At 39.6% G+C, this 16,955-nt stretch overlaps 2 protein-coding genes across 2 annotated transcripts; one reads left to right on the plus strand and one right to left on the minus strand.

Moving 5' to 3' along the window:
• Positions 1 to 5,091: 5,091 nt before the first annotated feature.
• On the plus strand, positions 5,092 to 9,168 carry LOC107917211 (receptor-like protein 33). The gene is made up of 3 exons (XM_041077682.1): positions 5,092 to 5,218; positions 5,492 to 6,024; positions 6,965 to 9,168. The coding sequence occupies exons 1-3, from the start codon at positions 5,092 to 5,094 to the stop codon at positions 8,951 to 8,953; spliced, it is 2,649 nt and encodes an 882-aa protein (XP_040933616.1). The 3' UTR covers positions 8,954 to 9,168.
• Positions 9,169 to 9,215: 47 nt separating this feature from the next.
• On the minus strand, positions 9,216 to 10,908 carry LOC121204630 (cytosolic sulfotransferase 12). The gene is made up of 2 exons (XM_041074853.1): positions 10,138 to 10,908; positions 9,216 to 10,048 (listed from the first exon to the last, which is right to left on the minus strand). The coding sequence occupies exons 1-2, from the start codon at positions 10,174 to 10,176 to the stop codon at positions 9,641 to 9,643; spliced, it is 447 nt and encodes a 148-aa protein (XP_040930787.1). The 5' UTR covers positions 10,177 to 10,908; the 3' UTR covers positions 9,216 to 9,640.
• Positions 10,909 to 16,955: the final 6,047 nt, after the last annotated feature.

The raw sequence follows: 16,955 nt of genomic DNA on the forward strand, positions 1-16,955 counted from the left end.
ATGTGTCTGTCAATCAGTTTCTATCATTTCCTCAATCTAATTCAATCAAAGGGAACCATATTTTTCTTTTACTTCGATTTGTGACAATTCAATTCAATTAAATGGGAAAAATAATTTCTCTTAATATGGACAACTTGATTTGTGGCTTCCCCCCCACCACAAATATTAATAAGGTAAACTAAAAAAATGCCATTAAATTATTACCTTTGTTCTATTTTGGTCATTAAATTATTGATTTATTTTTAATTTAATCATTCAACGTTTTGAAATCAAAATTGATTTGGGTTTCTGTATTGGTTTAATAACAAATTTAGCTCTTTAATATTTACAATTATATCTATTTGATCCTAAATATAACATATTCAACAAACTTAGCCGTCAATGTTTACAAAATTAGTTATATTAGTTCAAATTCTTAAAAAAAAAAAAAGAATTTAGCCCTCAAAATTTTTTAAAAAAATTCAATTTAGTTCTAACTCTAAAAAAACTCAATAAATTATTTTTTGGTCCTTTACAAAAATTAATAATTTAAACTTCTTAACCCAAAAATTTTAGTTTTAAGTTTCAAAATTTTATAATTTTATCCTAATAACTAGGAATTGATGAAATAGTCATCGTCCTTCATATTAACGATCCTTTTTACACGTCAAATTCTTCAAATCAAAGATTTGATAAAATAAATTAAATTAAATTAAAAAAAAAACTTTCACAACATTAGACCATGAAGGCTTAATAGTAGTTTTCACAACACTACACCCCTCGGATTAAGAATTTCCACAATGAAATGTTGACATTATTACCGTTGTTTGTTTAGAATCTAATATAAGTAGTACATGCTCCCCACTCTTATTGTCACTCAACCTTCTCATTTTACAATCTCCTTTTGATTGATTTTATTATCCATCTCTGAGAGAAACATGAAAGGGTGGTTAATACCCTTGTATTTTCTGTTATTTTCCCTCTTCTTTTCCTCTAATTCCTGTGCTCTACCACTACCCTCCTGCCCTCATGGCCAAAGCGCTGCCTTAACCCAATTCAACAATTCCTTTTCCGTTGATTGCTCTTTACTCCCAATGCAAGTACACATGACTAAGAAGACAATCTCCTGGAAGGAAGGGACAAATTGTTGTTTGTGGGATGGGGTTAAGTGTGATACCGAAACAGGGAATGTGATTGCCCTTGATCTTAGCTTCAGCTGCCTTGTGGGTCCTCTCCACTCTAACAGCACCCTCTTCCTTCTCCCCCATCTCCGTAACCTTAACCTTGCTGGGAATCATTTCAACATGTCCCCGATTGCATCCCAGTTTGGTCAGTTGACTAGTTTGATCCATCTAAACATCTCTGAATCAGGATTTAGAGGTAAAATCCCCCTTGCAATCTCACAGCTTTCTAAACTGTTGTCCCTCGACCTATCCGAAAATCATGATTTGATATTTGAAGGGCATGTCTTTGAAAATGTCGTGAAAAACTTGACGCAACTAAGACACCTTCATCTCTCATATATCAATATGTCTTCAGTTGCACCTACCTCTTTCATTAACATGTCTTCTTTCATAACAACTCTTATCCTTGAGGAGAATGGACTTCAAGGGAAGTTCCCCGAAGATGTTTTCCACTTTCCATACCTGCAGAAGTTCAATCTTTTTGAGATTGACAACCAACTAGAACTCAAGTTCCCAAAGACAAATTGGAGTGGTCCCCTCAAGTCATTGTTAGTCTCTGCATATTTGCAGGAACTACCTGATTCAATTGGCAATCTTAGATCTTTGGAAATATTGGAGCTTCTCAATGGTAATTTCAAAGGGCCAATTCCAGCATCTCTCGGAAACCTCTGTTAAGTTTAGTTCCCATGCAAAGGTGGCCATGCACGACATGCAAAGGTGGTCATGCTTCTGGAATCGCAGCAGGCAGTGGTGCCATGGTGTGCAGCAAGCTGAAGCTATCCATTTAGTTTCCTTAATTGAATGTTTTGTATTTAGTTAGGATCAAACTTAGTTGGTAGCTGCATTTTGATGTAATTAGGTGCTGAATGACAAGTTTAGGTAGAAGCTTTTTGTTTTTCAATCAAGTTTACCAAGTTACTAGGCAATTTAGTGGTGTTAGGTATGTTATTAGGTGATTACTTGTTTGTTTTACTTGTTGACTGATATATGTAATGGCTTAATGCCTTGTTGGCTTGCTCAATGAAAGATATCAGCTCATTTTCATTCAATCTTTTTCTCTCTTTTTCTATTTTTCACTTGCTAGCTTCATCTTTCTGTTTTCTGCTTCCGAGTTTGCTTCTTCACCAAGCCTCGAGGCTTACTACTCAAGCAAGACTAGAAACAGCTTGCTGCTGCCTCTTGCACCAACAATTGGTATCGAGAGCTCTTGTCTTAGTGGACCTGTTGCTTCAAAACAAGGAACTTGATGGCTTCTTCAGGATTTTCACCAGCAGCCCTACCAGTCTTCAATGGAGAAGGCTTTCACATATGGCTGGTCAAGATGAAGACTTACCTACAGGCCTTCGATCTGTGGGAAGTTGTTAACACAGATACTGAGCCAGCACCACTGTGGGCTAATCCCACAGTAGCTCAGATTAGGCAACATGCTGATGAGAGGACCAAAAGGCACAAAGCCATGTCCTGCATCCAGAACTGTGTGTCAGATGTCATCTTCACCAGAATTATGGCCTGTGAGACTCCAAAACAGGCCTGGGATAAGCTCAAGGAGGAGTTTCAAGGCACTGAGAGAACAAGGCAACAGCAGCTGTTAAACTTGAGAAGGGATTTCGAGAATTTGAAGATGAAGGAAGAAGAAACAGTGAAGCAGTACTCAGATAGAATTATGGCAGTGGTTAACAGCATAAGGCTCCTAGGTGAGCACTTTGATGAGGCAAGAATTGTGGAGAAAGTCCTCTCCACTTTGCCTGAGAGATATAAGGCCAAGATATCCTCTCTAGAGGACTCAAGAGACCTTGCTAACATCTCTTTGACTGAGCTAATCAACACCTTTTATGCTCAGGAACAAAGAAGAGCTAGCAGAGCTGAAGATCACCAAGAAGGTGCATTTCAAGCCAAGGCCAGAGAAACCTCGAGCACTAATGCTCAAAGAGGCAAAAAGCCTTGGAAAAACAGGCCTAAGCCTGATGCTGCAAGGAGCAATGACCAGCCCTGCAGATATTGCAAGAAGCCTGGCCATCCAGAAGACAGATGCTGGTTTAGGCCAGATGCAGTATGCCAACACTGCAAGAAGAAGGGCCATGTTGAAAGGGTCTGCAAAAACAGAAGTAAGCCAAGGCAGAATCAATTTCAGCAGTCAAAGGTTGAAGCTCGAGTAGCTGAGGACAGTAGTGACCAAGAAGAACAGGTCTTTGCTGTTTCCTGTGTAGCTTCTGAGAAGAAATGCTCTAAAGGCTGGTTGCTGGACAGTGGTTGCACTAACCACATGTCACCAGATGCCTCCTTGTTTAAAACCTTGGACAAAAGTTATAAAACCAAGGTCAAGGTTGGAAATGGTCAGTTTATAAGGGCTGAAGGAAGAGGAGAAGTGCTGATAGGTACTCCCACAGGCAACAAGATCATTCCAAATGTGCTGTTGGTACCACAGATTGACAGAAACCTTCTCAGCATAGCTCAACTGCTCGAGAAAGGTTATTTTGTTGTGTTCAAGGATAAACAATGCCATATTACTGATCCAAGTGGATCAAGCCTTATGACAGTCACAATGACTGATAAATGCTTTGAGGTTCACTGGGCAAATGACTCAAACTCAGCATACACAGCCTCTGTTGAAGACTCCAAGCTTTGGCATCAAAGGCTTGGACATGCCAACTTCAGATCAATGGCTCGATTGGCCAAAGAGAGCTTGGCAGAGAACTTCATCAGCTCAGTGGAGCATGATGATGTGTGTGAAGTTTGCCAAATGGGGAAACAGGCAAGACTGCCATTTCCTACAAATTCAACCTGGAGAGCTACTGAAAGACTGCAGCTGGTGCACTCTGATGTATGTGGCCCGATGAGGACTGAATCACTCAGCAAAAACAGGTATTTCATCCTCTTTATTGATGACCTTACAAGGTTTTGCTGGATTTTCTTTTTAAAACACAAGTCTGAGGTAGCTCAAGTGTTTGTAAAGTTTAAAAATGCTGTAGAAACAGAAACAGGTTGCAAGCTGAAATCGATAAGGACTGATAATGGCACTGAGTACACTTCAGCTCAGTTTCAAGCCATTTGCAATGATGCTGGTATCAAACATCAGCTTACAAATGTCTACACACCTCAGCAGAATGGGGTAGCTGAAAGAAAGAATAGAAGTCTGATGGATATGGCCAGATGTCTGCTGTTTGAGAAGAAACTGCCCAAGACCATGTGGGCTGAGGCAGTAAACACTGCTGTTTACCTTCAGAACAGGCTTCCTACTAAAGCTCTTGCATCCGAGACACCTTTCGAGGCTTGGTCTGGTTTCAAGCCTTCCTTAGCACATCTGAAGGTGTTTGGTTGCCTGTGTTATGCACAAATACCAGCAGCAAAGAGAGACAAGCTCTCTAAAAGGGCTCAACCAGGTGTTCTAGTAGGCTACAGCTCAGTCAAGAAGGGCTACAGGGTTCTGGATCCTTTGATAAACAAAGTCCAGGTGAGCAGAGATGTCATCTTTGATGAAAAAGCCTGCTGGAATTGGGAGAAAAATGAGCCAGAAGCAGTTTCAGAAGACCTAGTGCCTAACCAAGCTGAACTTGAGCAGCTAGGACCTGAAATGGATGTTGATGATGTGCCTGTGAGAGGCACAAGGCCCCTAAATGATATTTATGAAAGGGCACAGGTTGCAATAGCAGAACCTAGCAGTTTTGAAGAGGCTGAGGCAGATGAAGGCTGGAAACTAGCTATGATCAATGAAATCAACATGATTGAAAAGAACCAGACATGGGAGCTTGTTGATAAACCTGCTGGAAAGAAGACCATTGGAGTAAAATGGGTCTATCGAGTAAAACAGAATGCAGATGGCAGTCTGAACAAGCTAAAAGCCAGGCTTGTTGTCAAAGGATTTAGCCAAAGGTATGGTCTGGACTACCTGGAGACATTTGCACCAGTAGCCAGGCTTGACACAGTTAGAATGATAGTTGCCTTGGCTGCTCAACATCAGTGGACCATTCATCAGCTTGATGTTAAGTCTGCATTTCTCAATGGCTTCCTGGAAGAAGAGATCTACATCGAGCAGCCTCAAGGATTTGTGATCACTGGCAAAGAACACATGGTGTACAGACTGAAAAAGGCTTTATATGGCCTGAAACAGGCTCCTCGAGCCTGGTATGCTCGAATTGACTCTTACTTGCTCAGTTTGGAATTTGAAAGAAGTCCCAGTGAACCAACACTGTATGTGAAGAAGAACCAAGCTCAAACTCAGCTTATTCTGTCACTCTATGTTGATGATCTATTGATAACTGGAGGAGATGGAAGAATGCTGGAAGATTTCAAAAGAAAAATGATGGAAATGTTTGAAATGTCTGATTTAGGCAGAATGAACTACTTCCTTGGAATGGAAGTGAACCAAACAGAAAAGGGAATCTTTCTTTGTCAGAGTTCTTTTACTATGAAGATCCTGGACAAGTTCTCTATGAAGAACTGCAAGCCAACAAGCACACCAATGGCTGTTGGAGTGAAGCTTTCGAGGCAAGGGAGTGGTGAACCAATTTGTGAGACCATGTACAAGAGTCTCATTGGTAGTCTGTTGTATTTGACTGCCACAAGGCCCGATATCATGTTTGCTGTTAGTGTGCTATCAAGATACATGAATTGCTGCAATGATCAGCACTTCCGAGCAGCTAAAAGAGTGCTGAGATACATCAAAGGCACCATTGGTCATGGTGTATTGTTCAAAAGGGCCAAAAACATGAAGTTAATAGGCTATGTTGATAGTGACTGGGCTGGATCAAGTGATGACATGAGAAGCACATCCGGATATGCATTCAGTCTTGGCTCAGGCATGTTTTGCTGGAGTTCTAAGAAACAAAGTCTGGTGGCACAGTCAACAGCAGAAGCTGAATATGTTGCTGCTGCATCTGCTGTGAACCAAGCCATATGGCTTAGAAAAATCTTGACTGATTTAAACCAAAACCAAAATGAGGCAACAGAGATTTATTGTGACAACAAATCTGCTGTTGCAATTGCAAAAAATCCCATTTTTCATGGCAGAACCAAGCACTTCAATATTAAGTTGCATGTTATAAGGGAGATGGAACAAGCTCATGAAATCGAGCTGATTCATTGCAATTCAGAAGTGCAAATTGCTGATATCTTCACAAAGGCACTCAATGTGTCTAAATTTGTTAAATTCAAAAGGGAATTAGGTGTTACTAGCATGGAAACTAAGGAGGAGTGTTAAGTTTAGTTCCCATGCAAAGGTGGCCATGCACGACATGCAAAGGTGGTCATGCTTCTGGAATCGCAGCAGGCAGTGGTGCCATGGTGTGCAGCAAGCTGAAGCTATCCATTTAGTTTCCTTAATTGAATGTTTTGTATTTAGTTAGGATCAAACTTAGTTGGTAGCTGCATTTTGATGTAATTAGGTGCTGAATGACAAGTTTAGGTAGAAGCTTTTTGTTTTTCAATCAAGTTTACCAAGTTACTAGGCAATTTAGTGGTGTTAGGTATGTTATTAGGTGATTACTTGTTTGTTTTACTTGTTGACTGATATATGTAATGGCTTAATGCCTTGTTGGCTTGCTCAATGAAAGATATCAGCTCATTTTCATTCAATCTTTTTCTCTCTTTTTCTGTTTTTCACTTGCTAGCTTCATCTTTCTGTTTTCTGCTTCCGAGTTTGCTTCTTCACCAAGCCTCGAGGCTTACTACTCAAGCAAGACTAGAAACAGCTTGCTGCTGCCTCTTGCACCAACAACCTCACACAACTTGAACATCTATATCTTTCCTCTAATAACTTTGCTGGTCCTATTCCATATTCAATATTCAACCTCACTCAAGTTCAGTTTCTAGATCTTTCGGGAAACAAGTTGGTGGGTTCCCTTCCATCAAAAGTGAGTGGGCTTTCACAACTTAGTATTCTACGCCTTGATCACAACTTTCTCAGTGGCAGGGTACCATCCTGGTTGTTCTCTCTTCCATCTTTAGTTGAGTTAATGCTTAACAGTAACAAGCTGAATGGCACCTTTGAATTGGACAAACTATCAGAGATCAGCAAACTTGAGCAGCTCTCTCTCTCAGATAATGCTTTGTCATCATTCACCAGTGCAAGCAATGCCAATTACTCTTTGCCTAATCTTGTGAGTTTAGAACTATCTTCTTGCAACATCAGCAAATTTCCAAATTTTGTAAGAAATCTAGAAGGTTTGTACTTTCTAAACCTTTCTTACAATAGAGTTCATGTTATCGAGGCAGATATGTTTCTAAAGCTTAAAGGCCTTGAGGTTTTGGATCTTTCACACAACATTCCGCTGTTTGTGAGAAACAATAGCGAGGTTGATCTTGTTTTGCCCTTATTTGTCGAATTGTCATTGTCTTCTTGTAATATAACTGAATTGTCAAATTTCTTGACAACACAAGAGAGTTTGAATTTTTTAGACCTTTCAAACAACAACATTCAAGGCCAAGTTACAGAACAAGAAAACAATTGGGGAAGCAACCTAGTGGATCTTGATCTTTCTAAAAATTTGTTGACAGCTCTAGAATATTATCCATGGAAGAGTATTGAAATTCTTGACCTTGGCTCCAACCTGCTAGAAGGGCCACTTGTAACACCACCACCTTCCACGATGGTTTTCTTAATCTCAAACAACAGATTAAATGGAGAAATTCCATCTTCGATATGCGATCCAGCGCGTTCGGATTACCTTCTTATTCTCGACTTGTCCTATAACAACTTGAGTGGAGCAATCTCAAAATGTCTGGGCTTGAGACACCTTGCAGGTTTAAATTTGCAAGGGAATAGTTTCCATGGAAACGTCCTTGATTTTTGTGTTGAGAGAAATTCCGTGTTAGAAAGTCTTAACCTTAACAAGAATGATTTTGATGGGTCCTTGCCTAAATCCTTGGCCAATTGTTCTGGTTTAGAAGTGTTGAATCTTGGAAACAACAAGATAAATGACACATATCCCTATTGGTTGGGAGATCTTCCTGGGCTAAAAGTTCTTGTGTTGCGCTCCAACTATTTTCATGGTCAAATAGCCCATTCTGCAAATAAGTCGCATTTCTCGAATCTGCAAATTTTAGACCTCTCGCATAATATGTTCTCTGGTTTTCTGCCAACAACATACTTCACAAATTTCAAAGGTATGATGAATTTGGCCAATGTTGATATGGCTTATATGGGAGGTCCTTCTCAATATTACACAGATTCCATAGTTCTCACAATGAAAGGTGAGGAGATTGTGCTAGAGAGAATTCTAACTATTTTTGCAGCCATCGATATGTCAAGCAACAGATTCGAAGGAACAATTCCAGAAACAGTTGGAAACCTTATTTCTCTCATAGTGCTCAACTTCTCTCATAATCACTTAACTGGTCATATTCCTTCCTCATTAGGGAATCTGGCAGCACTGGAGTCACTAGATCTCTCGTGCAACAGACTTGTAGGCGAGATACCTTCACAATTGACTGGTTTGAATTTTCTTGAAGTGTTAAACCTGTCAGACAACCACCTTGTCGGTCTCATACCTCAGGGAAAACAATTCAACACCTTTCTCAACGATTCCTACGTCGGCAATACAGGATTGTGTGGGTTTCCCGTGTCAAAAAGCTGTGGCCGTAGTGATCCACCGCCAGCAATTTATGATGAACGGGAAGTTGACTCTGCATTTGGATTGAATGGGAAATTTGTAATGATGGGTTATGGATGTGGATTGGTTTTTGGATTTTCAGCTGGATACATCATGATGACAATTCGGAAACCAAAATGGCTCGTCGGGATGATTCAACGAGCAGGCAACAGAGTTCTTAGGAGATTCAAGAAAAATCGTTGAGGAAGATGGAATTTGTGATGACAGATATTTGCTCATCGATGGCTGGCCGGTTGAACACCTTTTCTATAGAATATCTCTCGCTTGCTCCATAATTTTAGATTTAAGAGTTTGTCTCATAGTTTTATTATCTTGTTTTGTTTAGGTTTCTATCCATGTGTTAGGTACTATTGAGTTTTGGTGAATTAAATGGATGATGTTGTTCTATAAATTAAAAACAGGAATTACATGCTAAGCATTCCTCATAAACGTAAACATAAAGCAATTGATATCTAAGAGTATATCATATTCAGAAACTGAAAACAGAACCACCAATTTCAAAGCTAGTAAACTTAATCAATGTCCAAAACCCAGACCAGAACCTTCGAATTCCATAGCAGTAATGTGGTCCAGCTTTTCTTTCATCTCGTTACTCATGTTGTTCTTCCAATCCCCAACACTGCCACGCCTGAAATAAAACTTGTACTCAAAGCCTAACCAAGGATCAGCTCCATGTTGGTTCACTTCCAGGTTTTTAAGCCTTTCCAGGCTGCATCTCCACAACACTTTGTCTACCTCTTCTTCCTTCTCAAAGGGCCTTCCAAGGAAACAAGCCAGCCTCCTCAATTGCCCCTTTGGGTCCTTCTTCATGTCTTCATATCTCAAGAAAAGTATCTTCTCAGGCCTCTTTGTACTTTCTTTCCAATAACTTTAAACATGGTCATGGAATGGTCCGAAGACATGAACCCCTCTGCAAAAGCTGTCAAAAGCTTCATCCATTGGCCATGGATCATTTCCCTGGGTAGTAACCAAAGAGTTCAAACAGTGCCACAATGACACAAACATGTCCTTAGGGTCTCGAGTGATATACACGATCTTGCAAGCTGAGTTTTTAACAGATTCGGGTAACATAGGGTAAGGGACATGGGTTCGGAATATTCTTGGAGAAGGCATATATGAGAGATCAGGATTGGGATTTTCCTTGAAAAGCTGGACTTCCAGAGATGGCATTAGCTCATTAGGATGACGTTTGAGCAAAGGGTCATTGTTATCATCATTCATGCGACCCATGGGATTCATTATTGTTGGGATGATAGCCTTGAGCCATGTGGTGCCTGTCTTCATAGAAGAAGTCAAAAATACATCAGTCATTTGCTTGGAAGTTCAAACTGGCAGCCATGGCAGCAGGAAGGTGAGAACTGGCGTACCAGAAGCCTTCCCAGTTGTAAAGATCTGAACAACACCATGTTTCTTTCAGGAGTTCGCCGAACAAAGTAGAAAATGCCGATGGAAAGCTAGAGTACTCCATGGAAAGATCTTCCCAAAATATAACACCTGGTAGATATAGGAAAACTAAACCAAGTACAAGAAATATAACAGCACTTTGCTTGAAACCAAGAGCTGATCCCGAGCAAAATTTATAATGAGATAAAAGGGATAAAGGGAGGCGGCCCTAAGATCAGAGAAAGTCAATAAAACAAGTTAGCACTATAATTGTTTGAATAAATTATGAATATAGCAATTGTGACATGACAATGGTAGTCCCAGCTACACCAAAAACAAAAAAAGGCTCTTTAATAATAGATTCGTCCATTCCTATATCTCAGTTGCAAACCTATAGCCAAACCTCAAATCTCTAAAGATGAATATGTCGGACATGTATATGTTCAATTCTTTTTCTAAGTTTTCCACGTATTCGTAAGATTCTTCTGAAGGTCAAATCCAATACCCATGTCCAAATATGCACCAAACATTAGTGTTAAGACTCGTATACTGAAAAAAAAAGGAAGAGTCAGAGACACATAGCTTATAAATCACTGAAGAAACAACAAAAATTCTTGTCTGTCACTTGAACTTGTACATGCCAGCCTGCAAATTTACAACATAAATAGAACATATTGGAAGCCAAATACAGTAGAACTAATATTCACTAGAGTAAACATATCATGGAAAATATATGTGGCTCACACTATGAACATTAGGTTTGTTGCAGGCCCATTTACCCGGTGGCCCGCTACCCAAAACCAACCCGAATAAAACACCCAAGGCCCACCTAAACCTAACCCGGAGCCCAAAACAAGACCCAACTAGCCAAACCTAGCGCCGCATCCCTCCCTCTGCCGTCTGCCATGTCCCATCGCCACCCACCGTGCCTAGCCTCATCAACACCTGCAAAATGGCAGAGAGAGTCGGAGCACACAATAGATAATACAAAAAACACAACTAAAATACAATGTAAATGGGATATAAAAGCAAAACAATATCTCTGTAAATGGGAGGGCGTTTTTGAATTCAAAAAAGAAAAACAGATAAAAAAAGGTTGATTCCGATTCTCTTTTTCTGTTCTTGCGTTTTTGTATTCTCTTTATTTTCCTTTATTTTATTTTATTTCGTTTGTTTTTCTACCATCTTTCTTAACGACCGAAACTAAGAAAGAAATACCTGTCGATTTCGGGGGCCAGAGTCAGAGCCCTCCTTCGCCGTCACCGGAGTCGAATGGGGAGGAAGGTCTCCTTTTTTCCTCTCGGTCCCGCGGTCGAGAAGGCTTAGCCTTCAGGGACGCCGTGAAGAGGGGGGGCTAAGAAGCCTGTTTCGTACGTCTCCGGCCACTGGCCATGGAGGCGGCAGTGGATGCCTGAACTTAAAGGCTGAGTTTGAGGGGGGAAAAGGGAGAGAAAAGGGGTACTGGGTTTTTGTTTCAGTTTTTGAGAAAAAACGCAGGAAATGAAGCTAAAAAAAATTTTTAGATTTTAATAACCATTGCAAAACGGCGCCGTTTAAGCCCCATGACCCGCGCGCGATCCGACCCGCTCCAGGGGGGATCCGCGCGTTTTCATGAAATGGGGTATTTGTGTAACCGGTCCCTCCGCTCATGCAATATGGCGCGATCTGGTCCCATTCAAATTTTTAAATTTGGCCATTTGCTTTTTATGCGTTTCGATTTAGTCCAGTGCGGAGCACATGCGCATAAGGTTGGGGAAAATTGCTCAATCGATCCCCCTTCTTCTGCGCGCATCGCAAATCGATCTTGTGGCCTTATCTTATTTTGATTTCTCCCCTGGTATTTTGTTTTGTTTTTAGTTTAATCCTATCATTTTATTTATTATTGAGTTTATTATTATTATTATTATTATCATTATTATTATTATTTCTTCCTATTTATTTTTATTTATTTTATTTAAACCTTTGGTACGTATATATATATATGCATATATTTGTATGACATACATGCATTATTCTTATAATATATATATACTTATATATTTTCATACATTTTATAACTTATGTACATATCTATAGATCTATATACATGTTTTCATTCTTATAAATATATACATATTTATATATAATCTTTATAGTTTAAAATATACTTTTTTATATATTTTTAAAATCCACATACATACACCTTTTCAATACATTTTTAACACGTATATAAATTAACGTATTTATTTGTATACATATGTATATTTTCATATTTTAAAACTTTAATTTGTACATATATTTTTTTTCTTTTACGTTACAATATGTATACACTTACTTTTTATATGTATTTCTTTGTTTTCGTATTCCATTAGTTTTATACATCTATATATGTACATGTTTTTATATATACGTATATTAATTTATTTTATTAAAATATACTTTATATATTTTATTAATTCATGTATACACATATTTTAGCTCATGTCTATATATATCTTTTTATACTTAATTGTATTTGCTATTTATTTATTTCATTTTTGTCATTATTTTGAATGGATGATTTAAATTTATTCGTTTTTTATATTGTGTTATTTTGTATGTTATAAATTTGATCGTTCAAATTAATTGCTATTGTTTGCATCGTTTTTATATTTTCATGTTCATTATGATCTTGCTATGCATAAATAATGTAATTTGCTTTCACTATGATTTTGTGCTTTATTTTTACTCGATATAACAAAATTTATTTTTCAAAAAAATAGCATTTCGTGTTTGGAATCGAGAAAATCGTGCCCTAACTTACTGGGTTTCGTTTTTCTCGATAAATCTAAATGCACGAATCTTTTCAAGCTCAAATTTTAAATGATCCCGGGATCTTAAAAAGAGAGCGTCCTAACTTACTGGTCGTGATCTCATTTTAAATCCGAGATGGCTAAAATATCTTTTAAATAAGCATTTTTATTCGCGTATCGGGAGTTTGAGACATTGTATTCTAACTTACTGGATATGATTCTCTTTCTCGATTAACGTGAAATATACTTCTTTTTCCAAAACTTTAATGCTAGGATCGTATTTTTTTTAATTCTTTCAAGTTCTCAATTTTCGACATCAAGACATTAGATAATCAACTAGGTACCAATTTCTGGGCGTTACGAGGGTGCTAACCCTTCCTCGTACGTAACCGACTCCCGAACCCGTTTCCTAAATTTCGTAGACCAAAACCGTTGTTTTAATAAGATCAAATTATTTATTAAAAACAACCTCTTTCCAAGGTGACCCAATCACACCCCAAAAAGGATTAGTGGCGACTCCCGTTTTTTTTCGTTTTCATCAAAACCCAAGTCGACCCCGTTTTCATCAAAAATGGTGTCAACAGCTTGGCGACTCCACTGGGGATTTTAAATAAGAGAGTCAAGCCATGAGTTGATTATTTCTTGTCTTTTTGTCGAAAGTTGAAAATTTGGTTTAAATATACGATCCTCTCATTGCATTTCATTTGTTTTGAGTTATAGTTTTTATCATGTTTTGTATTCTAAATTTTTATATCTTTCTGCATTGCATTGCATGACCGTTGGTCACACCTTTTTAAGTGGGAGTGAGAAACTACGCCTTCGTGAGGTTTTCACCTCCGCATGGGATAGTGAATCGCTTCCGGATACATCCGTACCTATGTCTTCGTGAGATTTTCATCTCCGCATGGCCATAGGGAAATGTATCCCCCTGAATCGAACTTGGTCCGTATGAGCCTATAATGGGTGAGGATCGAGGAATCTGCTGGTTCAGGTACCCAACTTTAGAGCCAAACCACATGTAATGAGCCATAGGAACTGACCTAAGTAGAGCTACTCCAATTTTTAGTGCTTACCTAAATGAGTGCTGTATTTATTTGTCGCTTATTTTAAATCTTATTCTGTGTTTAATGCTAATTTACTTTGTTTGTGATTTCATGGCATCTTCATTCTAAAAGAGGTGTCGATTTACATTCAGTTTCTCAGTAGAAAGCTTATCATGGAAAAGGGGTTTGTTGATAAAGTAGAGGATAATGCGGCTGTGCGAATATGGGCTGAAACGACACAACGGGAGAAAGGCGATAGTCTTACCGAAGGGTACGTGTCAGAATTGTGGGATTTTACCCGTATCAGTGTAATCCAGAATGACCTTCGAGAAATGAAAGAAGTCTGGGATCAATGGGATGTCGAGGCCAAGCAGCTGTTCTATTGTAACTACGGTGACCTACCTTATCTGCTTAGTGTCAAAGTGGACAAGTATTTATTCCGAGCCCTCGCTCAGTTTTGGAATCCTGCCTACAGTTGTTTCACTTTTGGGAAGGTAGATTTAACGCCTACTGTGGAGGAGTATACGACCTTGCTTCGGTGCCCAAAGATTCAAGTCGACAAGGCTTATTCCAGAGCTGCTTGTGTCCCTCCGTTGTTAAAGAAATTAATGAACATCACTGGGATGAGCGAGCAGTGGGTCGCTGCCCGGATCCAACAGAAAGGCGACAGTAAATGTGTTCCTTGGAAAGTTTGCGAGATTTGGTGCTTGTACATCCTGACTTGAAGAAAGGGTCGATGTCTTCGCTTTAGGTATCTATGGACTAGTGGTTTTCCCCAAAGCTTTAGGACACATAGACGAGGCTGTATCTGATTTGTTTGATCGGCTTAGTAAAGGGTGACACCGGTTCCGGCAATACTTGCTGAAACTTTTAGATCCCTGAATGCGTGTCGAAAAGCGGGGAGGGAAGGTTTATTGGATGCGCGCAGCTCTTATTGGCATGGTTCCATAGCCACTTCTGGAAGGTCGAAAAGGTCTCCTATCGGGTATTCTCTGATAACTACTCCCCTCTAGGAGAATTGGTGGCCACGCCAAGACGGGATGATATTTCAGAAGGAAAATGGATAGAGATACTCCAGAATCTCCAGGATGAAGATATTGAATGGAGGGCTCCTTGGTTAATTCCCGATGAGATATTGTACCGATGTGGAGATTTTGACTGGGTTCCGCTGCTCGGGATATGGGGAGCTATCGGATATGCTCTCTACTCGTATCAAGACAGTATAGATCACGGCAATTCATACCAGCAACGCAGGGGTTGGCTTATAGTGATTTTCCTATAGGGAGGACAATTACAAGAAGAAGGTTCGAGAATATCTAGTGCTGGAACCAGACTCGTCGAATGAAGATCTTAGCCGTGGGTCCGACAATTACCCCGAGTATGGTCAGTGGCGTGATCAAAGGATCAACGACAACATCCCGGCGTCAAATTCAGAAACTCCTCGATCTTTAGAGGAACGCTTGCAAGTTTTGCCTTCTGAGATGGAAATCATCAAACAAGAATTTGAAAAAAGGAGTTTAGAACTGGGGAAGAAGATAGAACGACTAGAGGAAGAGAAAATGCAGCTAGGACTGGATGTGGACATTCAAAGATTAGAGGCCGATAAATTGAGAAAGGAAAGAACAAAGCAGAAGAAGATTTAGACAGCCTGAAGACAGATTACAAGAAGTTGCGCAGGTCGGTAAGAACTGCTGGCTTGGGTAAAACGCCAGAACAGTGGCGACAAGAAATTCAGGAGGAAAAGACGAGAGCTAATCAATGGGAAAAGAAATTTCAGGATACTCGGGCTCGAGAAGTCGCCTTGGGAAAGAGTCTACTAGCTTGCCAAGATGAGAAGACAGAGTTGAAGGTCCGGATAACTGAACTAGAAAGATCGCTTCACCAGTACTGTAATCGTAATGCTACGGTTGAATTAAGGGCGAGCTTAGACAAAATTGAAGAATTAAAAGGACAAATAGGAGAGCTAGAGAATGCATTGCAGAATAGTGAAATCCGGATAGAGCTTCTGGAAGAAAATAATGAGCAGTGGCAAAGACAATTCCATCGGTCTCAAGAGCAGATTAGAGAAAGAGATTATATTATGGGAGAGGCGGTGGCTCAAGTGCGCGAAGTAGCTGATCATCTGCAGACTCTAGCGGTTCAGGCTGATCTATTAAGTTTGAAGTATGAGTCAGAGTCGGACAGGGGCCGAGAATTAGCTTGGCTTCTTAGAAAGGTTAAGGCTTTGAGTGTGAGGGCAAAGCCGTATATGTAGTCTATTTTATGTAAAGAAGCTCTTTATCTAGTAAAGTTTTCTAATGAAGTTGAATTAGAATCAGTGCCTCTTTTTCTTTGCATTCTTTTCATGCATTGCATCACATCATATGCATTAAAGACCATTAAAAAAAAACCTAATTGAATAAAATCATTTCAGTTAACCTGGAAAACCAACAAAGTTACGGCACCCGAGCTAAGGCAAAAATTATGGACCAAAGGTTGGAGAAGCTAGAGCGACTTCAGAAAGAAATGCAAGACCAGTTGCAGGCGCAAATAAAGAGCAAATAGAAAAGATTCAGCGTGACATGGTGCAAAGATGGAGGAGTCCCAAAATGATCTGGTGGCTAAGATGACGCAATTATTGAAGGGAGTAGATAAGGGTAAAGGTCCTGTGATTGTTAGTGAAGAAGAAAACAATGGTGAACCACTTTATCCTCCAGGTTTCACGCCTCCACATGCGCAAGTACAGACCGAGCTACATTCGCGGAGACCCTCTGTGTCGGTTAGACCCAGCAGTTTCAAGGCGATGCTTCAATCCCAACGAATTTTCAACCCGGAGCGGGCTTTAATCCTGGTGATAGCCCGAATAATATTGCAGTCCCAGATCTAGACGAGATGGTTGAAAAGGACAAGCGAAGGAGGAATTTCCAAAACATTTGAGGAGAATGGAAATGGATAGGAAAAGTTTAGGGCATAGAAAGCATCGAAAGCTATGGAACAGATGCAAAGGTT

This window comes from Gossypium hirsutum, chromosome A01 (assembly GCF_007990345.1).
Source record: "Gossypium hirsutum isolate 1008001.06 chromosome A01, Gossypium_hirsutum_v2.1, whole genome shotgun sequence".
NCBI lineage: Eukaryota > Viridiplantae > Streptophyta > Magnoliopsida > Malvales > Malvaceae > Gossypium > Gossypium hirsutum.

Bases quoted from the DNA above. Each gene is read 5' to 3' on its own strand.
- LOC107917211 (XM_041077682.1), top strand. From the start codon at position 5,092: ATGATAGTTGCCTTGGCTGCTCAACATCAGTGGACCATTCATCAGCTT. The intron at 5,219-5,491 runs GCAAAGAACACA...TGTCTGATTTAG, and splicing joins TCAAGGATTTGTGATCACTG to GCAGAATGAACTACTTCCTT. The intron at 6,025-6,964 runs GTTGCTGCTGCA...ACTCAAGTTCAG, and splicing joins CAACAGCAGAAGCTGAATAT to TTTCTAGATCTTTCGGGAAA.
- LOC121204630 (XM_041074853.1), bottom strand. From the start codon at position 10,176: ATGGTGTTGTTCAGATCTTTACAACTGGGAAGGCTTCTG. The intron at 10,049-10,137 runs GTACGCCAGTTC...TCTTCTATGAAG, and splicing joins TACAACTGGGAAGGCTTCTG to ACAGGCACCACATGGCTCAA.